Source organism: Ascaphus truei, chromosome 4, assembly GCF_040206685.1.
Source record: "Ascaphus truei isolate aAscTru1 chromosome 4, aAscTru1.hap1, whole genome shotgun sequence".
Taxonomy (NCBI): domain Eukaryota; kingdom Metazoa; phylum Chordata; class Amphibia; order Anura; family Ascaphidae; genus Ascaphus; species Ascaphus truei.
In genome coordinates this window covers 384,825,056-384,837,155 of record NC_134486.1, presented here as the reverse complement: position 1 = coordinate 384,837,155, position 12,100 = coordinate 384,825,056, and the positions used below count along the sequence as shown (strand labels likewise).

Sequence of the window (12,100 nt, the reverse complement as noted above, 5' to 3'; positions counted from 1 at the left end):
GGGTTGGTAGCGGGAGGGCTTAACCCCTTCATGACCGTAGCGGTATTAACCGCTAAGGTCATGCAGATGTTATGTCCACCCTCAACCCCCCCCCTGCCCCGCAAGCCCTAAACAGCCACCAAGGGCCAAATACCCCTTTCACCCACCCCCGCTACCCACAATAAACCTGGCACGGCTGGTTAACCCCTTCATTGCCTTTGCGGTTAGCCGCTAAGGTAATGAAGTGGGCTTTAAATGCATTTTTCCTGCCTCAGGTGCATGCCGGGGGGCTCCGGTGCTGGTATTAATGAATATCAGCTCCGGAGACCCCCGGCATCAATCCCAGCCAGAAAAAAGGCCTTATTTTTTCTAAGTGTCGACCTTGCCGATGCTTCTCCCCCAGCAACTTGCCAACTTTAGTTGGAGGGCTGGATTGGCGTAAAAATCTCAATTCTAGACTGCCGATCAGCAGCGAAAAGCTGATGGGGGCTACTAGAATTGAGCGCGTTTCAGAAAGTGCCGATAAGTCCCGAAAAGTGGCTTATCGGCACCCGGCTGCCGAAAAGTTTTTTTCCGGGGGAAAAAACTGCTGATTTAGGGCGCTTTTCGGCGCTTACTGAATCGGAAAAGCAATTTTGGCGAAAAAAGTCTTTTTGGCGCTTACTGCATGAGGCCCAAAGTTGCTAATTCTTTTCTAAAGTGCAATTCCATGAAACCCTCTGCGTGTGTGTCATCCATCCTGCAACATTCACTGACAACAAGTAATAATGTTAGGCGATTCTTACTCTCCCACCCCCAACTTATACAGTATATCCGATTTCCTTTCTAGCTGAAGTTTTTTTAACATGTTTGCTTCTGTATGTAACCTTATTTTCATGCCAAAGTTGGCTGATACATACCTGTAATAAAGGAGTATGCGGCTAATAGGTTGCTAATAAGTGCCATCTCCGTGTTGATCTGGCCCACGGGTGCCATGGTACGGTTGGCGACGGGATGTTTTATCTCGTCCATAGAGAGGTCGTGATCGGCCGGGTAAAAAGCAGCAGCTCTTCCCTTCTTTTCTGTTTTAACATGCAAAACAACAAAAGGATAAACCCCTATTAGATTACGAAAGCTAATGCGATAATTCTGGGTGTGATAATGGTAATCTTCAAAGAATGGGAATGCAACCGTATACTGTATGTACAGTAATATACTAAAAAAATAATGTTGCTTCTTTTGAACACACAGTATTACGTAGATATTGTACTCCCGTGCTTTGACAAGGGGTTTTTGAAGGGCGGAGTTGGCAGCTGTGTCTGGTTGAAAAGCCCCATACAACTCTTATATTGTGGTTTCCATTTTATTGTATTATTATTATTTGGTGGGTTTTCACATCTCAACTATAATATTTTTCTTTTTGTTTACATTACCTTTCACACGTGGGAGCGTCCCCACATTGATTTGCACCTTGTTATAATGATGGGTATGATCATCCATCTTTATGCTGTTTTTGTTGTTGTTGCGTACTCTATATGACATTTCTCTTTATTATTTAAAGACTCAATCCAAGCAACATATAGATATATACATATATACTTTTTTTTAAAAATATTTGCGGCACTTTGATTATCTTTATTGAAAACTAATTACCTAAGCTGCTGATTGATTCTTTCTCCCGTGATCGATCAGCAAAATCCTGCTTCCCGGGTTCACTAAATGGCTGCCTTTCAGTTTCAAATCAATTCGTCAGTCAGTGTAACTCAGCAGCTACAATGTATACTTATATTACGAAGGTAACATTATCTATTATTACAGTTTTCAGCTCAAACTGCTGGAAATATTGACAACAAACTATCCCACACAGAAAAAAATGTTACAAAGATCTTGCACTGCTGGAGAGGTGGGCTAAAGCCTGCTATAGCAATGAAAAGAAGCTCAGTACTGTATATTAAAACTCATTTAAAATGGTATTAAAAGTTGAATTTTAAAATAACAAAGGTATTAAGTATTATCTAATACTACAGACCAAATCCAAATCTATTAAACACACACACACACACGATATTGCTTGGATTGCTCCATTAAATGCCCCAACATATCTTGTATACTGATTTTTTTAGCTATGTAATAAAACCAGGGCCACGCCCATAAAATTAGATTTGCAGATTTGAACTCTACAGTATTTAAAGAAAATCTAAGCGAATTCTTGTCCACTTCCATCGTGATTCACTTAACAAAAAATGAATGTCCGATCTCTCGGGCTGTGCCCAGCGCGGCTGCCATCGCAATCTGTTCTCATTAAACAGCGCTGCTTTACTTCAGGAGCCTGTTCAGTGATTGCTTGATGTATCACTTCCTTTAGATGTACACTTTTATTCAATTTAGTCAAACCACAATTTCCTCTTATGAGCCAGAAATGATGCAGTGGCAAATGTAATCTTATATGGGTAGGGAATGAAGCAAATTAGTATTAGAAGTATGGATTGGGCCTTTGAAAATCTTACCTCCAAAACACTATCAACTTGCTAAAAATCCATTGATATGAATACGGAGAAATTACTATGTATAGTATAATGCATAAAAAAAAAAAAATTATTGTTGATCAAGCTGATCAGCACCATCAGGAAAACCATAACGGCTAATTCCTGACATTTTCTGTACTAGAATAATTTGCACTTTGATCTGTGTGTTATTATATACCGTTTACACTTCTGGTATTGCATACTAAACTGTATTCAGTAACCAATGACTGACTCCTTTGGAGTGGCAGGGAGCACAAGACCAGGAATGCACAAACTCTTCTTCCTGCGCCCCCCTGCCTGCTCTCACCCCCTGCCCGCGCCCCCACTCCCACTGCTCGGCGTCAAATGAAATCATGTTGCCATGGCAAGGCGATGTCACATGACCCCGCTGTGTCATCTGATGCCGGTTTGCCATGGCGACGCGTCGATGGAAAGTTAAGGTAAGTATGTTACAGAGGCCTCGCGCAATCCCATGCATTCAATTTAAATGCCTTTGGGATAGAACGGGGCTTCTGTAACTGCCGCCCCCCCCCCCCCCCGACATTTTTGCACCTCCCTGGGGCCCCGCAGTTTGTGCACCCGTTCATTAGACAATGCTACTGTACTAGTCACAGAAACTGGTTTTCAGACTAACTTTGCTAACGCAAAGTTCTCAACATGCTCAGTTGAGGACAGCAGGTCCTCATACAACCCAATGGATGAAGGTATCCCATTCTGTACTAAACAGGTCTGGTATCTGTGCCAGGTTCCATCTGCTTTTGTAACAATCTGAAAGTGCAATATGTGACATGCTACCTTTGTTTGCGAAACGTTATTTTTTATTATTATTGCAAATTCACAAAACATTGTGCCAAATTCGGTTGGTTTCCTCTCAGATTGAGCACTTCTCAATTTGTTTATAGGAATAATATAGTGATTTGGAAAAATGTGGTGGTATCTGTGCACATTTGTCACAAGCAGCAAATTGCCATTTTTTTTGCGAACTTTGCATCAAGATTTCGCCCATTTCCACTCCTGTTTTATGGGGTGAGGTGGACACCGCAGAAATGCTCCTAGAAAAGGAGAGGCATTACTCATTGGAAGCTGTAATGGTGTAATTGTAGGCCTGGTATGGGTTTAAATGGGCAGGTGCCTGGAAAAGTTACCGAACCCATTGAGAGATAGAGTTGGGGAGTTGAAGGTTTGGCGCAGCACAGGGGTGAGATGCAGTTCCCATTTACTTTACAGATACTGGTGCAATAGGTTCTGAAAACCCCCATTAGGATTTACTACATCTCCCAGCACTGGTAATGAGTTAAAGTATACAGGAGAGGAGCACTGGAAACAATGTGGAAGAATGAAATGGAGGGCATAGTTGGCCTGAGAAGTTAAAAACAAAAATGTGTGCAGGGAAGATGGTGCTGCTTAGAGATGTTAGGTGCTTAGGGATGCCATGTGGCTTCTCCAAAAATACTGAACACAATGGTGAAAGGTGTGACATGCTCGAGATACACAAACACCCCTCACTTCTCTCCGCTCCATGCTGTTTCCTCCCCTACTTGGCCCCACCCCCAGGCTCCTGACACCTCCTCTTGATGGCTGCATTACTCAGCAGCAGCCAATCCGGATGGAGGAAGCTGCCCAGCCCCCTAGCAACAGCCCTGCTTCCTCCCCGCTCAGGGAAATCCTGTAGCCCCCCAAGCTGGTCAGGTCACTATGCCCAGAGAGATAATTCCGGAGACATAAAGGTCCAGAGAGATAATACCAGATACATGCATGTCCAAAGAGGTAATACCAGACACATACATGTACAGTATTGCCTCTAATTTTCTACTGGACAGTATCCAAATCCGGTTCAATACTGGACACATCTGGACACCTGGCAACCCAAGACTCATGCTCAATAATATTGGTGCTCTTAAACTGTAAGCTCTTTGCATCAGTGAGTTTCTTATTCCCAATGTGTACACTTCAATATGGTGAAATTGAACAACTAATACTTCTTCAATGCCCTATATAGTAACTGCTACCTCTGTGATTAGTACTATGTTAATACCGAAGTATATTTGCTTTGCATGCCCACACTCTAGCAATTGCTGCCCAGAGTCGCAGCCTGGATTACGGTCATTGTAAATATGAGATCTATTCCTTACATTACGATTCTGGGCCCGACCCTGACCATTCTTCTTAGAAAAATCTTTAAACGTCATCTAGAATGAGCTAGGCTTGTGGAGCCTTTTTAGTCACGTAATATCCAGATTGTTCCGAATTTTAGTAAATTACGTGAAAAACGACACATCTGTCTGTCTGATTTTGCAAATCACCAAATGCAGGAATGTTGCTGAAAATGCCGACACGCTGATTGAAAGCAGCTCTATATATCTGGGCACACTTGCCCAGGACATACTTGAAAACGAGAGGTAACTCTCAATGTATTACTTCCTGGTAAAACATTTTATAAATAAATAAAATAAACACCTTCTCTACTATAGGTTTCAAACTTGGACAGTGAACAGTTGTATTCTTAAACACCTCAGAGATACAGTAGGAAGGACCCTTGGATCAACAATTTACTTGTTAATAAAAGAGCTTGGCCGGGGAATCACTTTGGAGTTTTCCACTTTGTAAGGGCAATGCTGTCATTATAGGTAGAACAATACCTGGTGAAACACCTTTGAATACCTCTTTGTCTCCTCTACATTAACAAACTCTAATTTTTGAAATCTGAGGCACATAAAAATAAATATATAGCCAAAGATCACATAAGCCTGCCATGTTAATATACCAATAGCTTCACTAACCCCCCCCCCCCCCACACACACACACACACACACCCCAAAAGTGTTGTAATACTGAAGACCCAAGCAATCCACAGCACTCCAATTAAAAGTACTAAAAGTAGTTAGATGTTAGGTTGGTCCTGGTAGACTTTATTGTAACATAGTAGTTTAGGATGGAAAAAAAAGAAAATAAATATGCCCATCAAGTTGAACTTCATTAAAAATTGCGACTGGGTAAAACAGGCATTCAATAATTACACTGAATCAATGTAAAAATAGTAAATAGGTTTTCTTGTGCATGCACTTGTGAGACTTTCAGAGGTGTTCAATCAAACATACTCAGCATTAAGTAATAAGTGATGCAATTCCTGACATCATCACATAGGAGAGAATAGGTAAGTGATTGGGAGCGGGTGCCTCTATGTACAACTAGCTAGGGGTGAGAGTATAAATGTGTGAGTATTTGTGATTAAAGTCTTGTATGGGTGAGTGCCAAGTAGACAGGAGCGAGTGTGTGAAATGCCTGAGGGTGAAGATATGAATGTGTACTGTAGATGTCTGGGCATAATTGTTGAGCATAGCAATGGGTGTGTTTGCTTGGGGGTGTAGATGTGAACAGACAGGTGTCGGAGAGTGAGGGCATGAGTGGGTGAATCGGTGTGAATAGACAAATGTCTGAGACGGAGAATATGAATGGGTGAGGGCTTCACGGTATCCATGGAAGAGTGACTGGAGGTAAGGCTGACAACGGGCGAGTGAATAGGGGCACGCTGGTAAATGGGAATATAATAATATTATAAATAAATGCATTTCTGCAAGTGTAGAAAGGAATACTACAAGTAACCTTTAAGAATGAGTCACTATGCATCTTTGAATCCCTAGGGGACTTATTATATTAACTCCAACCTAATGGGTGTTGATAGAATCGGGCCCTAAGATTTTCGTTGACGTTCTGTGACTGCTCACTATAATGTTACGTTAAAGCAGGAATCCTGCCTACTGTATTTTAAATAGGTTTTGAGTTTGTTTTTGTTTTAACAAAATTCAAACTGGTGGGTACTCCAGAGACCAATCATGCAATGTTTACGTCCAGGGACCTCCTGGTAACCGAGGTAATTACCGTCCGGTGTTACAACCTGGATGTTCAAAGCTGGCACCCTCGGTCATCCAATTTGTGACTTCCTATTGGTGGACATTTCGATTTATTTTTCTAGTGGGAGCAGAAACACTGGCAACTAAACCAGTAAGTGTATTGGGAACCCGGATACCCAGAGCAAAAAAAAAAAATAGCAGGCTTGAGCTCAACGAGGGCTCACAGTTCAAATGATGTAGAGAAAAAAACATGGAGTGGGGGAGGGGTGAGTATAAGGGGGGGTGAGGGGTGAGTAAAAGGCGGGGGGGGGAATGCTGCTTTACCATATTTTGTTAGGAAAGTTTACAATACCTGGCAGTGTGTGCTCTGTTATAAAAGCAGAATCAGGAAAGAATGCTCCATCTCCAATTACATTGCGATCATAAACTCTTGGCTGCTGTGGGAAGTGTGTTTGCAGTATTCCTTGGTAATTTGTTGATTTTGGCTGAGTTTCATAGAGAAGTTTCTTGGGTACTGAAAGAAAACAGAGAGGCAAAAAAATCATTAATACCGTTTAAATTATTTACTCAACGGAGTATTAATCCTATAGGCCATTAGTCTACAAAATAGTTTAATCTTTACTACAGGCTAGAATAAATGAGACTTGCAGAAATATTGTAAAGACACGTGCACACTTATACTTTACATACATCTAAATGCAGGGCAGTCAAGCCGGGCACCTGCCCGGGTTGCCAACCAAAAAGGGCGCCAAAAGAAACCACCGGGCACCTCGCCGCTGTGCGCGCTCTGGCCCTGGCGCCATCTTTAAATGTCCGAGTCCTGTGCACCCTCATCAGTGTACAGGGACATTTAAAGATGGCGTGTCGGAGCGGTGGGCAAGCGCGGGGCTGGAGCGGTAGCAGCAGCAAAGGATATTGATGAGGGCACTTGGCCATGTGGAACATTAACGGAGCAGGATAGTGAGTGTAGGACCTGTATCGTGACCCCGCTCAGTCAATGTCCCGAGTGGCCGAGCACCCTCGTCAATGTCCCTCGCTGCTGCTACTCCGAGTCCCGCGCGCACACGCCGCTCCAACGTGCCCTCTTTAAATGTCCATCGACATTGACGAGGGTGCACAGGACTTGGACATTTAAAGATGGTGTCAGAGCACGAGCGGCAGATGTTGCACTTACATTTTTGCTGCCCGTGCCGCCCCCTCTTTCAACGTGGTGACGCGATGCTGCGGGAGAAGGGGCACCACATTTTTAGTCTGTCCGGGGCGTGGTAATGTCTCGGTCCAGCCCTGTCTACACGTGATCATATATGTATATATACGCAGTGTTCGACAAACCTATACATTTGCTCGCCCCGGGCGAGTGGATTTAACCCCCGGGCGAGTAAATATTGGCCCAAGTAGCACACGTTTGGTACTAGGTGGCGAGTAGATTTTTTTGTGTGGCGAGTAGATTTTTTGGTGATTTGTCAACCACTGTATATACGCATTTAAGAATCGAAAATTATGCAAATCACGTAGTCATCTGCTTATGGGCCCCTCCATCTGCCACCTAGTTAAAGTAAAGTTTTATGTTTAAGTCTTCTGCACTTTGTAAGACTGTGGTTTTAAACCTCGGCCGCACCAAATGTTAGGTATAACCAAAACAATACTTCTTTATATTTCAAATAAATAAATTCTAATTTTTGGTAATTACTTGATCATTTTAAAAATCTGGCCTGGGTATGTTTGTCTGAGAAAAGGATTGAAAAGTACTGCTGTTAAGTGAACATGGTGCATGAATTAAGACGAGCCTAAGAATGACTATTAACCTTTAACTACCCAATGCTTTATTTTTACTTACAGCATAGAAGATATAAACTGAAGGTGTTTTATTGTAGCCCTCAAATAATTACAGCTGTTTCCACTAAACACCAATGAGTGGAGAGTATGAAAAAAATCAACACGAGCCAACTTTTTGTGCCTATCTTTGGGTATAACTTACAGATTCAGTTTGTACATTCAATCATATTTAATAATCACTCTTCTGGCCACTGAGAGGTATTCTAATGGGAAGAATAGACAACATTATCAATGGTTTTAGTGTTCTGGACAGGGCAGGGATGTTCTATCACAACAAATGAAGGGTTAAACTGTAATTTTTCTTTGCTCTAAAAATACTTTTTTTTGGCTTATAACGAATAGCAACATTCAGATTGTCTTTATAAGAAATGTATTTAGCCCATCAAATACATTTCTGCTTACACTAAATACATTGCTTAGGAAGAGCATTTGAGCATCGTCATTCTACAGTACTTATAATACTGGATTACAGACGTAGCAACTCTGATCTACATAGCACATATTGTGGATGGTTTGTGAACTGGTCTTATACCCGTAAAGAGCCAGATTTTGCAACATTCCTCATCAAATGCCTCTGTCAGGTAAGAAGAACTCTACAGGTGAATTACTACTTCTGTATATCTGTATATACAAGATTAAGTTTACAACATTTGGAAACCACCAAGAAAACAACCTGAAATACAGATATGGAAAAGAATACAACAAATGTAATGTTTCAATTACTGTACAGTAGTCTCTAATTCTAAGTAACCCATTCACTGCATAAGGATTCCTCTTTCCATTGCATCTTTTGTCATTGCTTTGTAATGTGTTGCACTTCCTTCTTACAATAAAGGGGTTAATAGAGTATACAAAGGGTGGTCACCCTGATACAGAAGGAGCATTGTTTAAAACTCCCTCCTCATGTTCCACAACTGTGTAATGCTAATCTGCAGTACCAGGACTGTAACAGCCCTGTGCCTCCAACTGGAGACCACCAGCTGTGTGGCTTGTGTGATGGAGAAACCACCCAAAAGATTTCATTGATGCAGAGCAAACTGGAGTCTCACTAAGCCGCAGTAAAAGAAGGAACAGACATTAAAACTTTTCCCCAACCTAATACTGCAAACCAATTTAATTCTCTCAGGGATGTTAGCAAATGTTGCCTTTTTCTATTTTTTGGAAGTGAAGAGATTGGCATGGCAGAGGCAATCTGACTATATTCTTACTTGGAAATTTGATTTGGCCGCATAGAATTAATGCAAGAACCAGCATCACATATGGTGTTCATTATGCACACTGGGTGGAGACTAGGCTGGGGCAAGGTTTTCGTTTACCATAATTGCCATATGTGGAGCCCGTATTTAAGAAGGCCAATCATTTCATTAGCATACTAATGAGTGACCTCAAAACAGTAACCAGAGCTCCTTCTGATTTGGTTTAGAATGTATTTATAGACACTGTGGAAAGATACCATGCAAAAGCTCTCACACCCCTTTTCTCTAGGATCATTATGTTGTGTAGCAATGTATCACTGTCACTTCCAAGCACCTTTTTATTACTGGTTAGCACATCTTCCAGCATATTTCAAAGCTCAATTTACCTTTTTTTCTGAAACAGCTGTTCACATTAGATAACTTCCGTCATTGTAAAATCTTAACTTGGTTAGCATTTATGACTTGTGGTCAATCAATTATGTGGATGAGTGGCTTTGTGGTTAAGACACCACGGTTTAAAGGGGCTGTTCATCCTTCATTGCCTTTTTAAAAATATATATATTTATCTAAATTAATCAAATTTACCTATTAGATCAATTAAAAACATATTTGAAAAAAGAAAGTATATTAAACTGCCTGTGTAAAATGTGAGACTCCTTCCATTCACTGTACCTGCCCCATACATGTGGAAAGTTCTGTACTGTATCTCCTTGTGCCTTAGATACAACACGTTGCAATGTAAGCTCATTGTGCCTCTATCATGACATGTGTAGCACTACTTATAAATGTCAGTTTAATAGGAGGAAGAATTACTGTGATGTATGACTTGGAGTCCAAAGAAATGCAATTCCAATCCAATTTGATACATGTGTGGTGAATGAGGACAAAAGAAAATAATTATAGGGCCGTTGCTATAAATCATTTTTCTTAAGACAATGACAGTTCTTTTTGTCAACCCTCCGGCAATGCAATATTCAACAGGACTGCCTTTTAAAGTCTCACAGCTTCCTTCTTATGTTGTCCTTAACAATGACCTTACTCAGCTAAGTGACCCTGGGACAGATGGATATCCTCATCCACACTGTTCCTTCCTATTGTGTGAGCTGAGTGTTACAAGCACTCCAATGGTAAAGTTTTGCAAAGGCAAACTACGAGAGTGCCAATGAGCAGGAAAACTTCTGACCTCTAGATATGACCTCTAAGAAGTGAACAGTCTGTGAAAGGAAATCGTGTGAGAACAGGAAACACGTCCAAAGAATACTACAGACTCTCAAAGGTCATATTAAAGATGTATTGTGCGGCCACTTAGTGTATATGCCCAAGAAGAAGAAGAAAAGTCTTCCAAAAATCCACATCAACATCACAAATGATTCCAACTGTCTACCGGAATCATTTCAACATATTACATGGATTACCTTTTCCCATTTAATGTAACCACCCTAAAGGAACGGACTACGCTACACATGTAATATATCATATTTCTCTCGCACACTAGGAGTGTGTTCATTTTGCTAATACAGTGGAGGCAAAATAAAAATCGGAAAAGGGGCCTTTGTACTGCTCAGCAATAGATGTTGGCACCTTCAAAAATCATTACAATAGATTAGCCAGAGTAGGCAAAAGAGATGAAAGATACAGATTACGGAGATAATTTTCCATGAGAGATATGTCCGCAGAGCCTCAAAGTTCAACAGTTTAGGGGCCCCATTCCCAGGACTGGAAAATAATAATACCACGATCAGTTAGGGCACATAATATTCAGGTGTCCCTTTGAAGGTCATTGAGCTGAAACAGGTTACACGATTCATTATGGCTCTGAATAAGGGTTCCTCTGGTTCAGGCCTCAAGAGTAACACCAAGCTAGAATACCAGGGAACACAAACCGGAGGTTGTAGTCATAATTGGAGCTAGGTTAACAAATAAAAGGGATAAATACACTTATAATAATCTCAACGATCAAAGTTGTGAGCCCAGGATCCTGGGACTGTGGATGACAAATAATACTTCAATGTAAAAATATACAACCCCTAATTATTTACTTTTGCCCCTTGTTCTTGAGAACGGAGCTCTGCTTTACACAATGAGCTATCTTTTTACGTGGTGCTAAGATTGCAGCCAGTATTACGTTGTTACTTTCTCATGGGCTCTTCAGCCCTGACATACAACATCCAGGTAAAGTTCTGTTTCTCAGCTGGACCATAATCTTGTCTTCCTTTGTTGATAAATGTATTCCTAGCCCCCGTTACTGGTAGTGATTTGGCTTGATTCCCAAAAACACTTCTGGAAACGTCCGATTTCTTGAATTTGCCCCTGACTTTTGTTTCCCACTCCTGATCTTGGCTAGCTCCTCATCTCCTCTGCTACAGCAACTGGTTTGTCAGTCACCTTGTTCACTATTTACCCCATTCTAGCATGACTGAGAGCCTCCCCCCCAGTGTAAAATGTAATTATGTATCTGCACAGAATATAAATGTGATGAGCTAAAGTAAATCTACTGTATATTATTTGTAGATGAAATATGGAATATTTACATAGCTATTGTTAACAAATTCATCTGTTTAATCTAATTCATTTTATTCTTATTTTCAGCCCACAAGTGCTTCAGTTATCGGCTCAGCGCCAACATCAAATGAGCCTATGTAGAACATTTATAAGAGACAAGACTCAACTCTGGAGTATTATCACCATCATCATCTTTTATTTATATGGTGCCAACATATTCCACGGCGCAGTA

General features: G+C 41.2%; 1 protein-coding gene across 2 annotated transcripts in view; it reads right to left on the bottom strand.

The window, feature by feature from the left end:
- Positions 1–12,100, bottom strand: part of EVA1A (eva-1 homolog A, regulator of programmed cell death) — a 77,108-nt gene that overhangs the window by 23,268 nt on the left and 41,740 nt on the right. For both annotated transcript variants that reach the window (XM_075598490.1, XM_075598489.1), the window contains 2 exons: positions 6,687–6,848; positions 879–1,040 (listed from right to left, as the gene is read on the bottom strand). In XM_075598490.1, coding sequence (XP_075454605.1) covers positions 879–1,040; positions 6,687–6,848 — 324 coding nt within the window. The remainder of the gene's footprint in view (positions 1–878; positions 1,041–6,686; positions 6,849–12,100) is intronic.